The sequence below is a fragment of the Panulirus ornatus genome, chromosome 4 (genome assembly GCF_036320965.1).
Source record: "Panulirus ornatus isolate Po-2019 chromosome 4, ASM3632096v1, whole genome shotgun sequence".
NCBI classification, from domain to species: domain Eukaryota; kingdom Metazoa; phylum Arthropoda; class Malacostraca; order Decapoda; family Palinuridae; genus Panulirus; species Panulirus ornatus.
The window spans coordinates 87,165,418-87,188,656 of NC_092227.1; the positions used below are offsets into that span (position 1 = coordinate 87,165,418).

General features: G+C 40.7%; 1 protein-coding gene across 2 annotated transcripts in view; it reads left to right on the top strand.

Moving 5' to 3' along the window:
• The window catches only part of LOC139746154 (acyl-coenzyme A diphosphatase FITM2-like), a 52,948-nt gene extending 36,622 nt beyond the window's left edge, over window positions 1–16,326 (top strand). For both annotated transcript variants that reach the window (XM_071657032.1, XM_071657023.1), the window contains 2 exons: window positions 1,943–2,095; window positions 15,656–16,326. In XM_071657032.1, coding sequence (XP_071513133.1) covers window positions 1,943–2,095; window positions 15,656–16,159 — 657 coding nt within the window. In that variant the 3' untranslated portion in view covers window positions 16,160–16,326. The remainder of the gene's footprint in view (window positions 1–1,942; window positions 2,096–15,655) is intronic.
• Window positions 16,327–23,239: the final 6,913 nt, after the last annotated feature.

Below are 23,239 nucleotides of genomic sequence, written 5' to 3' on the forward strand. Positions count from 1 at the left end.
CCAGATGCTTCACGTGCCCTGGTTCAGTCCGTTGACAGCATGTCAACCACGGTATAACACATTGTTCCAATTCACTCTATTCCTTGCAAGCCTTTCACCCTCCTGTATGTTCAGGCCCCAATCGCTCAAAATCTTTTTCACTCCATCCTTCCACCTCCAATTTGGTCTCCCTTTTCTCATTCCCTTCACCTCTGACACACATAACCTCTTTTTCAATCTTTCCTCACTCATTCTCTCCATGTGAACAAACCACCTCAAGTCTGTTGAATATACTGGGAAAATTGTTTCCAAGAATATTAGTCGACAGAGTAATGGAAGTGACTGAATGTAGAATAAGTGAGGAGCAAGGGGGTTTTAGAAAAGGTAGGGGATGTGTGGATCAGATTTTTGTAGTTAAATTGACCAAGGTAAGAAGTTGTATTGAGCTTTTGGATCTGGAGAAAGCATATGACTGAGTCAAGTGGAATGCTTTGTGGGATGTGTTAAAAGATATCTGGTATAAGGGGACAACTGTTGGATGGTGTAAAAGCCTTCTATAGAGGAGCAAATGCATGTGTAAGTGGATGGAGAGCTGAACGAGTTTTGGGATACCTGTAGGTGTGAGGCAGGGCTGTGAGATGTCACCATTGCTTTTTGATATATATATATGGATGGAGTTATAAGAGATATGAAAACAAAACTAATGAAAAGGGGTGCAGAGTTGGAGTGGTGGTGAGATATGGTGGCTAGTGGCAAGCCTGTTTGCAGATGATACTGTGTTGTTTGCTAAGAGTGAAGAGGAGTTGCAGAAGGTTGTAAATGTGTTTTATGATGTCTGTAAATGTGGGTGATTGAAGGCAAATGCAAGTAAAAGTTAAGTAATATTGTTTGAAAGGAAACAAAGTGAAAGTATAATTTTTCTTAAACCATGTAGATTGAAAGAAGAAAGTGTATTGTGTTGTGGATATAAGGAGGAAAAAGGCTGGAAGAAGTGAGGGAATTTAAGTATCTGGGAGCTGTCTTGGATAAGTGTAGTGATATGGAAGGAGAGATAAGGGAGAGAGCAATACAAGGTAGAGTAGTCATTGGGTCCCTTGATAGAATATTGAAGGGTAGAGGTGTAAGTAAGGAAGTGAAGAGAGAATTCAGGGACAGCATAGTCCTCCCATCCCTGACCTTTGCAGCTGAAACATGGACATGGAATGAGGCACAGAGGTCAAGAATCCAGACTGTGCAAATGAGCTATTTGAGAAGAGCATATGGTATGACCAGATGGAATGGAGAAAGAAATGAAAGGGCGTATGAGATATGTGGTATGGCAGGGAATACAGAGGGAGTAAATTGTGGAGTGGTAGAATGGGTGAAATGTGATACTTTGAGGTGGTGTGGGCATGTAGAAAGAATGCAAGGCTGAGAGTTTACAAGATTGTATCGTAGTATAATTAAAGGGGTTGGTGTGAGTAGATGACCACATGTGACATGGGCAAATAGAGTGGAGGAATACAGGAGGGAGGGAAATAGTGGAAGAATGCATGGAATGGTTTATGCAAGGGAGGCATGTAAGGATGGGTAAGTGGACACTTTTGCCATGGCCACCCCTTGATGGGAGTACCCAGAGGGAATGGGTGTCAAAGTTATAGTTATATAGATATAGAGGAGGAGGTATTTCAAACTAATTTTACACTCTTTTGTGTGCCCAAAGGTGCAGGGCATAGGTTTTACTGTTTAGAGAGAGAGAGAGAGAGAGAGAGAGAGAGAGAGAGAGAGAGATGAGTGTTGTGTATATGTTGAATATGCAAATTTTTTCCCAGAAATTATTTTAGAAAAATTAAGACATAATTTACTAAGGAAATTGGGAAGAATGTTAATTCATAAATCATAAGATACTTATCAAAATACATGGATAATTGTGATGAAAAATTGAGTAGGTTTTATTTTTCACTTACCAATATTTATTCCACAGATGTTTGTGAAAAAAGGTTGGGGTATCACTTGTGTTGTGTTTGTCTTATACCAACTAGTATCCCTGACTCTGCACACTAAGTGGAAAGCTAGTCTCAAGAAACTCTTAGTTCGAGCTGTTGCCACAACCTTCTTCTTCTTCATATGGTGTGCAGTGAGTATCTGATATTAATTAGTTTTTCTGGAACCAGTAAGTCACTTGATCTGTCACCTGTAATTACCTATTTGTACTGTATGGGGAATGTTCTCTCGATCATTCTCTACTTTATTATACAACCTATGATATTTATGCATGCTCTCTGCATTAATCATATCCTCAGTCACTTTGTTCCATTCATCTACCACTTTTTTTTTTTTTTTTTTTTTTTTTTTTTTTTGCTGCTGTCTCCCGCGTTTGCGAGGTAGCGCAAGGAAACAGACGAAAGAAATGGCCCAACCCACCCCCATACACATGTATATACATACACGTCCACACACGCAAATATACATACCTACACAGCTTTCCATGGTTTACCCGAGACGCTTCACATGCCCTGATTCAATCCACTGACAGCACGTCAACCCCGGTATACCACATCGATCCAATTCACTCTATTCCTTGCCCTCCTTTCACCCTCCTGCATGTTCAGGCCCCGATCACACAAAATCTTTTTCACTCCATCTTTCCACCTCCAATTTGGTCTCCCACTTCTCCTCGTTCCCTCCACCTCCGACACATATATCCTCTTGGTCAATCTTTCCTCACTCATTCTCTCCATGTGCCCAAACCATTTCAAAACACCCTCTTCTGCTCTCTCAACCACGCTCTTTTTATTTCCACACATCTCTCTTACCCTTACGTTACTTACTCAATCAAACCACCTCACACCACACATTGTCCTCAAACATCTCATTTCCAGCACATCCATCCTCCTGCGCACAACTCTATCCATAGCCCACGCCTCGCAGCTATACAACATTGTTGGAACCACTATTCCTTCAAACATACCCATTTTTGCTTTCCGAGATAATGCTCTCAACTTCCACACATTCTTCAAGGCTCCCAGAATTTTCGCCCCCTCCCCCACCCTATGATCCACTTCCGCTTCCATGGTTCCATCCGCTGCCAGATCCACTCCCAGATATCTAAAACACTTTACTTCCTCCAGTTTTTCTCCATTCAAACTTACCTCCCAATTGACTTGACCCTCAACCCTACTGTACCTAATAACCTTGCTCTTATTCACATTTACTCTTAACTTTCTTCTTTCACACACTTTTCCAAACTCAGTCACCAGCTTCTGCAGTTTCTCACATGAATCAGCCACCAGCGCTGTATCATCAGCGAACAACAACTGACTCACTTCCCAAGCTCTCTCATCCCCAACAGACTTCATACTTGCCCCTCTTTCCAAAACTCTTGCATTCACCTCCCTAACAACCCCATCCATAAACAAATTAAACAACTATGGAGACATCACACACCCCTGCCGCAAACCTACATTCACTGAGAACCAATCACTTTCCTCTCTTCCTACACGTACACATGCCTCACACCCTCGATAAAAACTTGTCACTGCTTCTAACAACTTGCCTCCCACACCATATATCCTTAATACCTTCCACAGAGCATCTCTATCAACTCTATCATATGCCTTCTCCAGATCCAGTGGTACTACCACTTGTATACTGTATAAATATTTTTTTACTTCCTTTTTAACAAAGTTTTTGCTTAATTTTATGTTATGTCCTGTGTTGCTGTGTTGCTACATCCTAATATGGGACTTTGTTGATCTGTTAGGGATGATGTCTACTTCAAGTCCTTCTCGCTTGATATGTTTCAAGCAAAGTAGGCTTTCTAGAATCTCCTCATACTTAGTTTTAATTTTTGAAAGAAGAGAACAAATGGGAGCACTTTGTAAAGAATGCATATGGGGAAGTGATAAGAGGCAACAAAAAAGTGGTAAAAATGAAATGGAGTGAGTATTTTGATGGAATATTGGATGTGTTAGACAATAAGATGGTAGATGAGTGGTGCTTGGGATGAGGTGTTATGAGTAGTGAAAGAGTCATGGTGGATGGTTTAGTGAAAAGAGAGGAGGTAGTGAAAGCTTTGCATAAGACAAAATGTGGCAAAGTAGCAGGAGTAGATTGGATTGGAGTTGAGTTTCTGAAGAAAAGGAATATGAAGGAATGCAAATACAATGAAATTCATAGATCAATGAAATTCATAGATCAGTGTGATAATAGTAGAAAGAAAGAAATTTGTGGAATAGAAAAACTAAAATTTTCATGTAACTAAGGAAGAGCAGATAATGTCAGTTGTTGATTTGAAGAGAAGTAATTTTCATGTTTATTCTTAAGCATATCTATGGTACACATCCCTAGGGATATGGGAGAAAGAATTCTACCTTCGTATTCCCTGTATGTCGTTGTAGAAGGCAGCTAAAAGGGGAGGGAACAGGGGCTGAACATCCTCCTGTCCAGTTTTTGCTTTTCCAAAAGAAGGAACAGATAAGGGGTCCATGTGAGGATTTTTCCCTCTAAGGCTTAGTCCTATGTTCTTAACACTACCTCACTAATGTGGGAAATGGCGAACATGTATGAAAAAAAATCTATGGTACTACTTTCAACCACATTTATAGGTAAATCATGTCATATATTAACATTCTTGTTGAAGAGAAAGAACTTCATCTCATATTACATGAAACATTTTCCTGTGTTTGTAACCATTACAGTGAATGAAATCAGACAAATCTATCCATAAGTAGAAGTGGTAGAGGATGTGTGGATCAGGTGTTTGCTTTGAAGAATGTATGTGAGAAATACTTAGAAAAGCAAATGGATTTGTATGTAGCATTTATGGATCTGGAAAAGGCATATGATAGAGTTGATAGAGATGCTCTGTGGAAGGTATCAAGAGTATATGGTGTGGGAGGCAAGTTGTTAGAAGCAGTGAAAAGTTTTTATCGAGGATGTAAGGCATGTGTACGTGTAGGAAGAGAGGAAAGTGATTGGTTCTCAGTGAATGTAGGTTTGCGGCAGGGGTGTGTGATGTCTCCATGGTTGTTTAATTTGTTTATGGATGGGGTTGTTAGGGAGGTGAATGCAAGAGTTTTGGAAAGAGGGGCAAGTATGAAGTCTGTTGTGGATGAGAGAGCTTGGGAAGTGAGTCAGTTGTTGTTCACTGATGATACAGCGCTGGTGGCTGATTCATGTGAGAAACTGCAGAAGCTGGTGACTGAGTTTGGTAAAGTGTGTGAGAGAAGAAAGTTAAGAGTAAATGTGAATAAGAGCAAGGTTATTAGGTACAGTAGGGTTGAGGGTCAAGTCAATTGGGAGGTAAGTTTGAATGGAGAAAAACTGGAGGAAGTAAAGTGTTTTAGATATCTGGGAGTGGATCTGGCAGCGGATGGAACCATGGAAGCGGAAGTGGATCATAGAGTGGGGGAGGGGGCGAAAATCCTGGGAGCCTTGAAGAATGTGTGGAAGTCGAGAACATTATCTCGGAAAGCAAAAATGGGTATGTTTGAAGGAATAGTGGTTCCAACAATTTTGTATGGTTGCGAGGCGTGGGCTATGGATAGAGTTGTGCGCAGGAGGATGGATGTGCTGGAAATGAGATGTTTGAGGACAATGTGTGGTGTGAGGTGGTTTGATCGAGTAAGTAACGTAAGGGTAAGAGAGATGTGTGGAAATAAAAAGAGCGTGGTTGAGAGAGCAGAAGAGGGTGTTTTGAAATGGTTTGGGCACATGGAGAGAATGAGTGAGGAAAGATTGACCAAGAGGATATATGTGTCGGAGGTGGAGGGAACGAGGAGAAGTGGGAGACCAAATTGGAGGTGGAAAGATGGAGTGAAAAAGATTTTGAGTGATCGGGGCCTGAACATGCAGGAGGGTGAAAGGAGGGCAAGGAATAGAGTGAATTGGATCGATGTGGTATACCGGGGTTGATGTGCTGTCAGTGGATTGAATCAGGGCATGTGAAGCGTCTGGGGTAAACCATGGAAAGCTGTGTAGGTATGTATATTTGTGTGTGTGGATGTGTATGTATATACATGTGTATGGGGGTGGGTTGGGCCATTTCTTTCGTCTGTTTCCTTGCGCTACCTCGCAAACGCGGGAGACAGCGACAAAGCAAAAAAAAAAAGCAAAAAAAAAAGTAGCCTATTAGATGAAGATTGCCAAAGCCTCTGATAACTTTGAATCCCTGTATTACCTTTTAACTTGCTCTTTTCTATACTTGGTAGATTTAAGTAATTTTGAATGTCTATATTAAATTACCTCTTAACTTTTTCTTTTCTAAACTAAATCGATGTAAGTCATCTAGTCATCTTTTTAACTTTCTCTCTTCTAAACTAAATTAATCTAAGTCATTTAGTCATCTATCATAAGATTTATATCTCAGTCTGGGAATCAAGAAGCTTGTTGATGTACTCTCTCCATTTAGTCATCTTTCATAAGATTTATATCTCAGTCTGGGAATCATCTTAGTAGCTTGCTGATGTACTCTTTCCATTTTATCTCCCTTTTTTGAAGTAGGGTGACCAACACTGAACATAATATTCAAGCTGGGGTTGCACCTGTATAGGGAAAGGATAATTTTCTTGAAATTAGATTTGATAGCCCTGCCTATAAATCCAAGAATTTGTTCACCCTTTGAATTGCTTCTGTGCTTTGCTTACTTGGTTTCAGATTGCCAGAGATTAATGTATCTAAGTCTTTTCTCATTTACCTTTTGTAGTTCAATCATATTCATATTGTAGCTTGCCTTTTCATTTTCACTTTTATTATATAAAACTATGCACCTACCAAAAAAGGAACAGAGAAGGGGGCCAAGTGAGGATATTCCGTCTAAGGCTCAGTCCTATGTTCTTAATGCTACCTCGCTAACATGGGAAATGGTGACTATGTATTAAAAAATCAGTGTATGCACATATACATACACATGTACAGACATATACATACATACATTCATGTGTACATATTCATACTTGCTGGCTCTACTTGCCCCACAGGAAACAGCATCACTACCCCCTACTGCAGCAAGGTAGTGTCAGGAAAACAGACAAAATAGGCCACTTTCAGTCTCTATCTGTTATGTGTAATGCACCGAAACTACGGCTCCCTATCCACATCCAGGCCCCACAGACCTTTCCATGGTTTACCCCAGATGTTTCACATGCCCTGGTTGAGTCCATTGACAGCACGTCGACCCCGGTATACCACATCTTTCAAATTCATTCTATTCCATGCACTCCTCTCACCCTCCTGCATGTTCAGGCCACAATCGCTGAAAATCTTTTTCACTCCATCCTTCCACCTCCAATTTGGTCTCCTGCCACTCCTTGTTCCCTCCGCCTCTGACAAATATATCCTCTTCTGCTCTCTTAACCACATTCTTTTTATTTGCACATATCTCTATTACCCTTTCATTACTTACTCGATCAAACCACCTTACACCACATATTGTTCTCTAACACTTCATTTCCAACATGTCCATACTCCTCCACTCAACCCTATCTATAGCCCATGCCTCGTAACCATACAACATTGTTGGAACTATTCTTCCTTCAGACATACCCATTTTTGCTGTCTGAGATAACATTCTCTCCTTCCACACATTCTTCATTGCTCCCAGAACCTTTACCTTCTTCCCTACCCTGTGATTTACTTCCACTTCCATGATTCCATTGATTGCTAATTCTACTCCTAGATTTCTAAAACATTTTGTTTCCTCCAATTTTTTTCCATTTAAACATACATCCCAGTTAACTTGCCCCTCAGTGCTACTGAACCTAATAACCTTGCTCTTATTCACATTCACTCTCAACTTTCTCCTTTCACACACTTTTCCAAATGTAGGCACCAGCTTCTTCAGTTTCACACTCAAGTCAGCCACCAGAGCTGTATCATCGGTGAACAACAACTGACTCACTTCCCTGGCTCTCTCATCCCCAACAGACTGCATACTTGCCCTTCTCTCCAAAACTCTTGCATTTACCTCCATAACCATCCCATCCATAAACAAATTAAACAATCATGGGAACATCACACACCCCTGCTGCAGACCGACCTTTACTGGGAACCAATCACTCTCCTCTCTTCCTACTGGTACACATGCCTTACATCCTTGATAAAAACTTTTCATTGCTTCTAGCAACTTACCTCCCACACCATATAGTCTTAAGACCTTCCACAAAGCATCTATATCAACCCTATTATATTCCTTCTCCAGATCCATAAATGCTATATACAAATCCATCTGTTTTTCTAAGTATTTCTCACACACATTCTTCAAAGCAAACACCTGTTACACACATCATCTACCACTTCTGAAACCACACTGCTCTTTCCCAATCTGATGCTCTGTACATGCCTTCACCTTCTCAATCAATACCCTCCCATATAATTTCCCAGGAATACTCAACAAACTGATGCCTCTGTAGTTTGACCATTCACCTTTATCCCCCTTAGCCTTTGTACAATGGCATTATGCATGCATTCTGCCAATCCTCGGGCACTTCCCCATGTTCCATACATTAATTGAATATCCCTACCAATCAATCAACAACACAGCCTCCCCCTTTTTTATAAATTCTACTGCAATACCAACTTAATCCGGCACCTTGCTGGATTTCATCCTCTGCAAAGTGTCCACTACCTCTTCTCTCTTAAACAAAACATTTTCCCTGACCCTCTCATTTTGTGCACCATCCCAACCAAAACACCCTACATCTGCCTCTCTATCAGCAAACACATTCAACAAACCTTCAAAATACTCACTCCATCTCCTCACTTCATCACCAACTGTTATTACTTCCCCACTTGCCCCTTCACTGATGTTCCCATTTGTTTTCTTGTCTTACGCATGTTATTTTCCTTCTTCCAAATCATCTCACCCCAATTCTCATTTGCCCTCTTTTTCAGCCCTTACACCTTTCTCTTAACCTCCTGCTGCTTTCTTTTATACAAATCCCAGTTATTTGTACTTCTTCCTTGCAAGTATTGTCCAAATGCTTCTCTTTTCTCTGTCGGTAACAACTTTACATTTTCATCCTACCACTCTTTACCCGTTCTAATCTGCCCACCTCCCACCTTTCTCATGCCACATGCCTCTTTTGCACAAGCCATCACTGCTTCCCTAAATACATCCCACTCCTCACCCACTCCCATCACATCATTTGCTCTCACCTTTTGCCATTCTACACTCAATCTCTCCTAGTACTTCCTCACTTAAGTCACCTTTCCAAGCTCACTTACTCTCACCACTCTCTTTTCCCCAACATTGTCTCTTCTTTTTGAAAACTCCTACAAATCGTCACCTTCATATCCACAAGATAGTGGTCAGACATTCCTCCAACTGCCCCTCTCAGCACATTAACATCCAAAAGTCTCTCTTTTACACACCCATCAATTAACACGTAGTCCAATAATGCCCTTGACCATCTTTCCTACTCATATATCTATACTTATGTATATCGCTCTTTTTATACCAGGTATTCCCAGTCACCAGTCTTTTTTCAGCACACAAATTCACAAGCTCTTCACCATTTCCATTCACAACACTGAATACCCCATGTACACTAATTATACCCTCGACTGCCACATTACTCACCTTCGCTTTTAAATCATCCATCACTATAACCCGGTCTTGTGCATCAAAGCTGCTAACACACTCACTTAGCTGCTCCTAAAATGCTTGCCTGATCTTTCTTCTCATGACCAGGTGCATGGGCACCAATAATCACCCATTTCTCTCTCCATCCATTTTCAGTTTTACCCACATCAATCTAGAATTTAATTTCTTACACTCTATCACATACTCCCACAACTCCTGCTTAAGGAGTAGTGCTACTCCTTCCTTATTTTGTTTTACTGGAATTCAGTATGTAATTTTTTCAATTGCCTTTGGTGTTTATATTCTTATTATCTTATTGTACCATAAATTGAAATCTATTTTAGTGTCAAAAGTGAGGTTTTTAGTGTTGACTGATGAGATTATAGCATTAGCTTATAAGGCAAGTCAAGAGTAGCTGTGCCAAAATGCCACCTTTTGATTAGCTTATTATTCTTATTTTTTCTGTTTTCAGCCATGCAGGTTGCAGATTGTAACCATATCTTGGAGATTAGTATTTTGTTTTGATAGATTATTAAGCATGTGAAATGTATTCATGCTCACTTTCAGGGAAGGGTGTAAATACTTCTCTCAGTAGAAAAGTGTTTTAATTCATGAAAGCTGTAGGAATTGGATTGTTTCATAAAAGTTTAGGAAGATGAATTTAGATTCATTGTAGAAGTGGGATTGGATTGAAAATCATGGGGAAGAAAAAGAAAAGATGTTTGGTAACATATGAAAGGATGAGAAAATATAATGAGGGCTGGACCATAAGTGAAGCTGATTGTAGATAAGATTTTGGCTAGTTTAGTTAGATGGGATTAAGAAAGACCATCCATGTTTAGGGTCATTATGTATTGCTTTCTTTTGAATATTCTTTTTTTTTTTTTTTCCCGCTGTCTCCCGCGTTTGCGAGGTAGCACAAGGAAACAGACGAAAGAAATGGCCCAACCCACCCCCATACACATGTATATACATACGTCCACACACGCAAATATACATACCTACACAGCTTTCCATGGTTTACCCCAGACGCTTCACATGCCTTGATTCAATCCACTGCCAGAACGTCAACCCCGGTATACCACATCGCTCCAAATCACTCTATTCCTTGCCCTCCTTTCACCCTCCTGCATGTTCAGGCCCCGATCACACAAAATCTTTTTCACTCCATCTTTCCACCTCCAATTTGGTCTCCCTCTTCTCCTCGTTCCCTCCACCTCCGACACATATATTCTCTTGGTCAATCTTTCCTCACTCATTCTCTCCATGTGCCCAAACCACTTCAAAACACCCTCTTCTGCTCTCTCAACCACGCTCTTTTTATTTCCACACATCTCTCTTACCCTTACGTTACTCACTCGATCAAACCACCTCACACCACACATTGTCCTCAAACATCTCATTTCCAGCACATCCATCCTCCTGCGCACAACTCTATCCATAGCCCACGCCTCGCAACCATACAACATTGTTGGAACCACTATTCCTTCAAACATACCCATTTTTGCTTTCCGAGATAATGTTCTCGACTTCCACACATTCTTCAAGGCTCCCAGAATTTTCGCCCCCTCCCCCACCCTATGATCCACTTCCGCTTCCATGGTTCCATCCGCTGCCAGATCCACTCCCAGATATCTAAAACACTTCACTTCCTCCAGTTTTTCTCCATTCAAACTCACCTCCCAATTGACTTGACCCTCAACCCTACTGTACCTAATAACCTTGCTCTTATTCACATTTACTCTTAACTTTCTTCTTCCACACACTTTACCAAACTCAGTCACCAGCTTCTGCAGCTTCTCACATGAATCAGCCACCAGCGCTGTATCATCAGCGAACAACAACTGACTCACTTCCCAAGCTCTCTCATCCCCAACAGACTTCATACTTGCCCCTCTTTCCAAAACTCTTGCATTTACCTCCCTAACAACCCCATCCATAAACAAATTAAACAACCATGGAGACATCACACACCCCTGCCGTAAACCTACATTCACTGAGAACCAATCACTTTCCTCTCTTCCTACACGTACACATGCCTTACATCCTCGATAAAAACTTTTTACTGCTTCTAACAACTTTCCTCCCACACCATATATTCTTAATACCTTCCACAGAGCATCTCTATCAACTCTATCATATGCCTTCTCCAGATCCATTAATGCTACATACAAATCCATTTGCTTTTCTAAGTATTTCTCACATACATTCTTCAAAGCAAACACCTGATCCACACATCCTCTACCACTTCTGAAACCACACTGCTCTTCCCCAATCTGATGCTCTGTACATGCCTTCACCCTCTCAATCAATATCCTCCCATATAATTTACCAGGAATACTCAACAAACTTATTTTTTTTTTTTTTTATTATACTTTGTCGCTGTCTCCCGCGTTTGCGAGGTAGCGCAAGGAAACAGACGAAAGAAATGGCCCAACCCCCCCCCATACACATGTATATACATACGTCCACACACGCAAATATACATACCTACACAGCTTTCCATGGTTTACCCCAGACGCTTCACATGCCTTGATTCAATCCACTGACAGCACGTCAACCCCGGTATACCACATCGCTCCAGTTCACTCTATTCCTTGCCCTCCTTTCACCCTCCTGCATGTTCAGGCCCCGATCACACAAAATCTTTTTCACTCCATCTTTCCACCTCCAATTTGGTCTCCCTCTTCTCCTCGTTCCCTCCACCTCCGACACATATATCCTCTTGGTCAATCTTTCCTCACTCATTCTCTCCATGTGCCCAAACCACTTCAAAACACCCTCTTCTGCTCTCTCAACCACGCTCTTTTTATTTCCACACATCTCTCTTACCCTTACGTTACTCACTCGATCAAACCACCTCACACCACACATTGTCCTCAAACATCTCATTTCCAGCACATCCATCCTCCTGCGCACAACTCTATCCATAGCCCACGCCTCGCAACCATACAACATTGTTGGAACCACTATTCCTTCAAACATACCCATTTTTGCTTTCCGAGATAATGTTCTCGACTTCCACACATTCTTCAAGGCTCCCAGAATTTTCGCCCCCTCCCCCACCCTATGATCCACTTCCGCTTCCATGGTTCCATCCGCTGCCAGATCCACTCCCAGATATCTAAAACACTTCACTTCCTCCAGTTTTTCTCCATTCAAACTCACCTCCCAATTGACTTGACCCTCAACCCTACTGTACCTAATAACCTTGCTCTTATTCACATTTACTCTTAACTTTCTTCTTCCACACACTTTACCAAACTCAGTCACCAGCTTCTGCAGCTTCTCACATGAATCAGCCACCAGCGCTGTATCATCAGCGAACAACAACTGACTCACTTCCCAAGCTCTCTCATCCCCAACAGACTTCATACTTGCCCCTCTTTCCAAAACTCTTGCATTTACCTCCCTAACAACCCCATCCATAAACAAATTAAACAACCATGGAGACATCACACACCCCTGCCGTAAACCTACATTCACTGAGAACCAATCACTTTCCTCTCTTCCTACACGTACACATGCCTTACATCCTCGATAAAAACTTTTTACTGCTTCTAACAACTTTCCTCCCACACCATATATTCTTAATACCTTCCACAGAGCATCTCTATCAACTCTATCATATGCCTTCTCCAGATCCATTAATGCTACATACAAATCCATTTGCTTTTCTAAGTATTTCTCACATACATTCTTCAAAGCAAACACCTGATCCACACATCCTCTACCACTTCTGAAACCACACTGCTCTTCCCCAATCTGATGCTCTGTACATGCCTTCACCCTCTCAATCAATATCCTCCCATATAATTTACCAGGAATACTCAACAAACTTATTTTTTTTTTTTTTTTATTATACTTTGTCGCTGTCTCCCGCGTTTGCGAGGTAGCGCAAGGAAACAGACGAAAGAAATGGCCCAACCCCCCCCCATACACATGTATATACATACGTCCACACACGCAAATATACATACCTACACAGCTTTCCATGGTTTACCCCAGACGCTTCACATGCCTTGATTCAATCCACTGACAGCACGTCAACCCCGGTATACCACATCGCTCCAGTTCACTCTATTCCTTGCCCTCCTTTCACCCTCCTGCATGTTCAGGCCCCGATCACACAAAATCTTTTTCACTCCATCTTTCCACCTCCAATTTGGTCTCCCTCTTCTCCTCGTTCCCTCCACCTCCGACACATATATCCTCTTGGTCAATCTTTCCTCACTCATTCTCTCCATGTGCCCAAACCACTTCAAAACACCCTCTTCTGCTCTCTCAACCACGCTCTTTTTATTTCCACACATCTCTCTTACCCTTACGTTACTCACTCGATCAAACCACCTCACACCACACATTGTCCTCAAACATCTCATTTCCAGCACATCCATCCTCCTGCGCACAACTCTATCCATAGCCCACGCCTCGCAACCATACAACATTGTTGGAACCACTATTCCTTCAAACATACCCATTTTTGCTTTCCGAGATAATGTTCTCGACTTCCACACATTCTTCAAGGCTCCCAGAATTTTCGCCCCCTCCCCCACCCTATGATCCACTTCCGCTTCCATGGTTCCATCCGCTGCCAGATCCACTCCCAGATATCTAAAACACTTCACTTCCTCCAGTTTTTCTCCATTCAAACTCACCTCCCAATTGACTTGACCCTCAACCCTACTGTACCTAATAACCTTGCTCTTATTCACATTTACTCTTAACTTTCTTCTTCCACACACTTTACCAAACTCAGTCACCAGCTTCTGCAGCTTCTCACATGAATCAGCCACCAGCGCTGTATCATCAGCGAACAACAACTGACTCACTTCCCAAGCTCTCTCATCCCCAACAGACTTCATACTTGCCCCTCTTTCCAAAACTCTTGCATTTACCTCCCTAACAACCCCATCCATAAACAAATTAAACAACCATGGAGACATCACACACCCCTGCCGCAAACCTACATTCACTGAGAACCAATCACTTTCCTCTCTTCCTACACGTACACATGCCTTACATCCTCGATAAAAACTTTTCACTGCTTCTAACAACTTTCCTCCCACACCATATATTCTTAATACCTTCCACAGAGCATCTCTATCAACTCTATCATATGCCTTCTCCAGATCCATAAATGCTACATACAAAACCATTTGCTTTTCTAAGTATTTCTCACATACATTCTTCAAAGCAAAAACCTGATCCACACATCCTCTACCACTTCTGAAACCACACTGCTCTTCCCCAATCTGATGCTCTGTACATGCCTTCACCCTCTCAATCAATACCCTCCCATATAATTTACCAGGAATACTCAGACTTATATCTCTGTAATTTGAGCACTCACTCTCATCCCCTTTGCCTTTGTACAATGGCACTATGCACGCATTCCGCCAGTCCTCAGGCACCTCACCATGAGTCATACATACATTAAATAACCTTACCAACCAGTCAACAATACAGTCACCCCCTTTTTTAATAAATTCCACTGCAATACCATCCAAACCTGCTGCCTTGCCGGCTTTCATCTTCCGCAAAGCTTTCACTACCTCTTCTCTGTTTACCAAATCATTTTCCCTAACCCTCTCACTTTGCACACCACCTCGACCAAAACACCCTATATCTGCCACTCTATCATCAAACACATTCAACAAACCTTCAAAATACTCACTCCATCTCCTTCTCACATCACCACTACTTGTTATCACCTCCCCATTTGCGCCCTTATACCTCTGTAATTTGAGCACTCACTCTTATCCCCTTTGCCTTTGTACAATGGCACTATGCACGCATTCCGCCAATCCTCAGGCACCTCACCATGAGTCATACATACATTAAATAAACTTACCAACCAGTCAACAATACAGTCACCCCCTTTTTTAATAAATTCCACTGCAATACCATCCAAACCTGCTGCCTTGCCGGCTTTCATCTTCCGCAAAGCTTTAACTACCTCTTCTCTGTTTACCAAATCATTTTCCCTAACCCTCTCACTTTGCACACCACCTCGACCAAAACACCCTATATCTGCCACTCTATCATCAAACACATTCAACAACCTTCAAAATACTCACTCCATATTCTTATGATTCATTTTCTCTGTTACAGGTGATCTTCCAACTGATTGAAAATTACACACAAGCTTGCACTTACAGGAATATTAGATTTGAGTTAACAAAAAAGGAGTGCCATAATAAAGCTGACCATGTATACCATTCTTTTGATATTTCTGGTCATTCTTACCTCTTGACTTATTGTGTTTTAATAATGATGGAGGAAAGCAAAGAGATCGTCTATTTCCTTTGCCTTCGAAGATATCTACGTGGAGCTCATGAAGATACAGTAGAGGAGGTCTCCTTGCCAGTGTTGGAGGCAAAGGAAGCTAAGAGAATGACACTAAGGCTTACCATATTGTCCCCTATAGTCGTTATTGTTTTTATGTGTGTTGTATTGTTATGCCTTCTCTGGGACTTTATGCTAATTGTTACCACAATATATTATCACACCTTTTTGGAAAAGGTAATTGGCACCACACTTGCTGTAAGTATGTGGTATATGTTGTACAGAAGATCATTTTTATGTATTTTCAGATATAATATTTTTAATTCTTAAAAATTCATTTCTGTTCACAGTAAAATATTCAGCTATGCATATGTATATACTGTAGTGTTCATAGTACTAGAAGTTACTGGTCAAATTTATAAACTTCATGGGAAACTGTTATCATGGCATTGATTGAAGGTAATGATATGCATGTATATATGATGTAAACATATACAGATGAATATGTTGTTTTTTATTTTTATTATACTTAATCGCCGTCTCCCACGTTAGTGAGGTAGCACAAGGAAATGGACGAAAGAATGGCTCAAACCCACCCACATACCCATATATACACATAAATGCCCACACACGCACATATACATACCTATACATTTCAACGTATAAGTATATATACATACACAGACGTATACATATATGTACATATTCATACTTGCTGCCTTCATCCATTCCCATCGCCCCCCCTCCCACACATGTGCTAGGTAGCGCTAGGAAAAAACAAAAACAGCCACATTCGTTCACACAGTCTCTAGCTGTTATGTGTAATGCACCGAAACCACAGCTCCCTTTCCACATCCAGGCCCCATAAAACTTTCCATGGTTTACCCCAGTATACCACATCATTCTAATTCACTATTCTTTGCACACCTTTCACCCTCCTGTATGTTCAGACCCCAATCGCTCAAAATCTTTTTCTCCATCATTCATTCCACCTCCAATTTAGTCTCCCCCTTCTTGTTCCCTCTACCTCTGACACATATATCCTCTTTGTCAATCTTTCCTCACTCATTCTCTCCATGTGACCAAACCATTTCAATACACCCTTTTCTGTTCTCTCAACCACTCTTCTGATTACCACACATCTCCCTTACCCTTTCATTACTTACTTGATCAAACCACCTCACACCACATATTGTCCTCAAACATTTCATTTCCAACACATCCACCCTCCTCTGCACAGCCCTATCTATAGCCCATGCCTCGCAACCATATAACATTGTTGGAACCACTATTCCTTCAAACATACCCATTTTTGGTCTCCGAGATAACGTTCACGCCTTCCACACATTTTCAACGCTCCCAGAACCCCCCCGCCATCCCCCTCCCTCACCCTGTGACTCACTTCCACTTCCATGGTTCCATCCACTGCTAAATCCACTCCCAGATATCTAAATCCCTTCACTTCCTCCAGTTTTTCTCTATTTGAACTTACCTCCCAGTTAACTTGTCCCTCAACCCTACTGAACCTAATAACCTAGAATAAATCTCAACTTTCTTCTTTCACACACTTTACCAAACTCAGTCACCAACTTCTGCATTTTATCACCTGAATCAGCCACCGGCGGTGTATCATCAGCGAACATCTGACACTTCCCAAGTCCTCCCATCCACAACAGACTGCATAGCTGCCCCTCTCTCCAAAGCTCTTGCATTCACCTCCCTAACAACCCCATCCATAAACAAATTAAACAACCATGGAAACATCACGCATCCCTACTGCAAACCGACATTCACTGGGGACCAGTCACTTTCCTTTCTTCCTACTCGTACACATGCCTTATATCCTTTGTAAAAACTTTTCACTGCTAGCAACTTACCTCCCACACCATATATTCTTAAGACCTTCCACAAAGCATCTCTATCAACCCTACCATATGCCTTCTCCAGATCCATAAATGCTACATACAAATCTATCTATTTTTCTTAGTATTTCTCACATACATTCTTCAAAGCAAACACCTGATCCACACATCCTCTACCACTTCTGAAACCATACTGCTCTTCTCCAATCTGATGCTCTGTATATGACTTTACCCTCTCAATCAGTACCCTCCCATATAATTTCCTTGGAATACTAAACAAACTTATACCTCTCTAATTTGAACACTCACCTTTATCCCCTTTGCCTTTTATACACTGGCACTATGCATCATTCAGCCAATCCTCAGGCACTTCACCATGAACCATACATACATGTACATGAACATACATAGTCTTTCAAGCATGGACATTGCATGAATGTGCACAATTCCTTAGATTTAGTTTTCACACATACAAAATAGTCGTACACATGGAAACCTGTACTGTATGCACAAATCTGTACCTGAAGAATTATGCTTGGAATCATGCCTGTACTTAATGAATATGAATGAAATTTACAAATTTCCATGCATGTAGATGTAGAAATGGACCTACATGAGGAGCTGAATGTTTAGACCCAGGATGTAATCACAGTAGAGGACATGTTTCTCCTTGTTAATACATTAGTGTCAGACCTCCTTCTCATACAGTAAAATAGGTAATTACACACACTCACACACACACATACACACACAACTGAGTAAATGTAAAGTAGTGAAGATGGTTCACGGTGGAATAATGCCTCTTTATGATTATCATCAAGTGGTAATAAGCTGCAGGAATCTTTTGTGAGAGAGACCCTAACCTGTCATCAGAGTCCCATGACATAACTACCTGCAGTTAGAGTTTGGTAATGTGTTGTAAAGTATCACAAAGTTACTCAGGGTTATGTATTTTTTTCTATAAATCTTAATCATTTATTTGCATTCTGTGTATATTAGATTGATGATGTATTCTTTACATAGAAGTGCATTTCTTGTGTTAAGTTCTGTAAGTTGTACATTTATTACAGCATACTGAAAAATGTAATTTGTCAGTAGAAGGAATGCTTTCTCTTGAATACATGTGCAATTTACATTCACCAAACTATATTTATATTCATTTATTATACTTAACTGCCATCTCCCATGTTAGCGAGGTAACGCAAGGAAACAGATGAAGAATGGCCCAACCCACCCACATACACATGTATATAATGTATATACATAAATGCCCACACACGCACATATATATACATATACATTTCAATGTATACATGCATATACATATACAGACATATACATATATACACATGTACATATTCATCCTTGCTGCCTTCATTCATTCGCATCACCACCCCACCACACACAAAATAGCACACCCCCTAATCAAGGCAGTGCCTGTTAATGAATTCTACTTTGTGAACACATTTAGTGTTATAGTCTGCAGCTTTCTAGATAAGGAAGACTGACTGGGGTTTTATTTCCTCTGCACCTCAGTTGTGAACAACTAAACCTTTTGCAATTCTAATTATGTAGACAGTGATATTTTATTTCTTGTGTCACCCAGTTTAGAGCTACTAACCATTATGTTTTTGAATTATTTAGACCAAGTGGGGTTTTATTTTCTGTAAAAGTTAGTTGAGAGCAACTATTATTTTTACTTTTTTTGAAAAAGTAGATTGAGTGAGGTTTTATATCCTGTGGAGCTCAGCAAAGGCAACATTTTTTTTAAGTCATCTGAAGATGACACCCCCCCCCCCCCCCCAAAAAAAAAAAAAAAAAAAAAACACTTTTTCTAGGTTATGCTATGCCAAGTTATGTACATTACTTTAAGATACAGACTTAATGCAGTTTAAACTAAACAAGCATGGCTTAGAATAGAAAAATGGTAGAAGGATAAATCCTCAGGTAATCTAGCTTTTTTATCCTGTATGTATCCAGCATGCTTTTTAGTAGATTCAGAACATGTTAACTGGTGCAGATTCATCTTCTCACATGTGACCTTAAACCTTATCTAGGTATGATGAGTTTATTCATTTATGATTACTTAAGTTCTAGTTTTTGGGAAAGAGTCTTGGTATTACCCAGAACCTTTCTGAAGCCTCCTGCAGTCCTTGGCTGCACTACTGCTAGTAGCAGGGAAATGTAGACTCCTTTGGAGTGAAAACATCATTGACAAGACTATATTCCTAGTGATACAGCTTCACCAAAGGTGACTTTCAATCATGATGCAACCTTTAGCAGAGGAAGTATAGTAACACCCATATGAAAACAAAGATATGTGCTTTTAAGGCCAAAGTGACTGTTTTATGATGAATTATCTTGATTTCTAAGTGAAACACTGAAGATTCAGAACTGATTGATGTTTCAAAAACAGGCTATTTTTAGCTGCACCTAACAACACAGATATGATTAAACTGCAAAATTCATGGCTCCCCTTTTTTTCTCTAGCTGAATTTTTTTCATAGGCCATTTTTGTCGACTCATGAAGTTGATCAAATATGTGGCTGTTTAATACAGTCTGAATTTTCCTAATTTCAAAGTGAATCACTGAAGATTTAGAACCAATTAGTGTTCCAAAAGCATGCTGTTGTATGCTACACTTAACAACACAGATATAGTCAGACTGCTAAAGTCATGGCTTTCCCTTTATTTCTCTTGCAGAAGATTGTTTTTGATAGGCTTTTTGTCTGTTCATAAAGTTGATCAAATATGTATGTGGTATTTATAAACTATGTGATTCGATATTTGTTTTTAATAGACTATTTGTCTGTTCATGAAGTTGATCAAATATTTATGTAATATTTGAAAACTATGTGGTTTTGATATTGATTTTTAATGTAGATTTTGAACAACATTATAAAGACTGACTCAGGATTCCTTCACCTTTCAAGGAAGAGAAAAAGGTGGTTCATATCATATTGGGCATAGTATTTTGTTAAGTTTGAGAGTGAGTGTCTGTTGAGACAAAAACCCTACATTTTACATGTAAAAGTACAGTGCCATCTCTGTATTATTGTGTGGGTATGTGTGGTGTCTTCAGTGAATGATGTATGTTAACTGGGGTTAGTAGGGGTCACTAACTGCTTGTGGCCATGCTTCCTCATCTTTGTTATTCATTTGATTGAAAATAGACAAATAAAAGTTCTTGATTGATCAGCTGTTGATTTATATATTATACTTAACCTCTGTCTCTTGCGTTAGGGAGTTAGCGCAAGGAAACAGATGAGGAATGCCCAACCCACCCACATACACATGTACATACACGAGCGCCCACACATGCACATTTTATTTTTTTATATTCGCCTTATCCCATGTTAGTGAGGTAGCATTAAAAACCCCATCCATAAACAAATTAGACAACTATGGAGACATCATGCACCCCTGCCGCAAACTGACATTCAATGGGAACCAATCTTTTTCCTCTCTTTCTTCTCATACATCTTTGGTAAAAACTCTTCACTGCTTCTTGCAACTTACCTCCCACACCATATACTCTTAAAACCTTCCACAAAGCATCTCTATCCACCCTATCATATGCCTTCTCCAGATCCATAAATGCAATGTACAAATCCATCTGTTTTTCTAAATATTTCTCTCATACATTTTTCAAAGCAAACACCTGATCCACACATCCTACCACACTGCCCTTCCCCAATCTGATGCTCTGTTCATTCCTTTACCCTCTCAATCAATACCATCCCATATAATTTCCCAAGAATACTCGACAAACTTATGCCTCTGTATTTGGACACTCACCTTTATCCCCTTTGCCTTTGTATAATGGTACTATGCATGCATCCTGCCAATCCTCACGCACTTCACCATGATCCATATATACACTGAATATCCTTACCAACCAATCAACAACACATTCACCCCCTTTTTTGATAAATTCCACTGTAATACCATCCAAAGCTGCTGCCTTGACTGCTTTCATCTGCAAAGCTTTCACTGCCTCTTCTCCGTTCACCAAACCATTCTCCCTGACCCTCTCCCTTTGCACTCTACCCTGACCAAAACACCCTATATCTGCCACTTTATCTTCAAACACATTTAACACACCTTCAAAATATTCACTCCATCTCCTTCTCACTTCATCACTTACGCACTTTATTTACCTCCTTCCGAAACATTTTTTTTTATTATACTTAGTCTCCCACGTTAGCAAGGTAGTGCAAGGAAACAGACAAAAGAATTGCCCAACCCACCCACATACACGTGTATATACATAAATGCCCACAAACGCACATATACATACCTATACATTTCAATGTATTTATCATTTATTTATTTACATTTATTCATTTTGCTTTGTCGCTGTCTCCCGCGTTAGCGAGGTAGCGCAAGGAAACAGACGAAAGAAAGGCCCTACCCACCCACATACACATGTATATACATACACATCCACACACAGCACATATACATACCTATACATCTCAATGTATACATATTTGTACAGACACAGACATATACATATATACCCACATACATAATTCATAGTCTGCCTTTATTCATTCCCATCGCCACCCCGCCACACATGGAATAACAACACCCTCCCCCCTCATGTGTGCGAGGTAGCGCTAGGAAAAGAACAAAGGCCCCATTCGTTCACACTTGGTCTCTAGCTGTCATGTAAAAATGCACCAAAGCCACAGCTCCCTTTCCACATCCAGGCCCCACAGAACTAGTTCTTCCATGGTTTACCTCAGACGCTTCACAAGCCCTGGTTCAATCCATTGACAGCACGTCGACCCTGGTATACCACATCGTTCCAATTCACTCTATTCCTTGCACGCCTTTCACCCTCCTGCATGTTCTGGCCCCAATCACTCAAAATCTTTTTCACTCCATCTTTCCACCTCCAATTTGGTCTCCCACTTCTCCTCGTTCCCTCCACCTCTGACACGTATATCCTCTTGGTCAGTCTTTCCTCACTCATTCTCTCCATGTGACCAAACCATTTCAAAACACCCTCTTCTGCTCTCTCAACCACACTCTTTTTATTTCCACACATCTCTCTTACCCTATTATTACTTACTCGATCAAACCACCTCACACCACACATTGTCCTCAAACATCTCATTTCCAGCACATCCACCCTCCTGTGCACAACTCTATCCATAGCCCACACCTCTCAACCATACAACATTGTTGGAACCACTATTCCTTCAAACATACCCATTTTTGCTTTCCGAGATAATGTTCTCGACTTCCACACATTTTTCAAGGCTCCCAGAATTTTTGCCCCCTCCCCCACCCTATGATTCACTTCCGCTTCCATGGTTCCATCCGCTGCCAAATTCACTCCCAGATATCTAAAACACTTCACTTCCTCCACTTTTTCTCCATTCAAACTCTTACCTCCCACTTGACTTGACCCACAACCCTACTGTACCTAATAACCTTACTCTTATTCACATTTACTCTCAACTTTCTTCTTTCACACACTTTACCAAACTCAGTCACTAGCTTCTGCAGTTTCTCACATGAATCAGCCACCAGCACT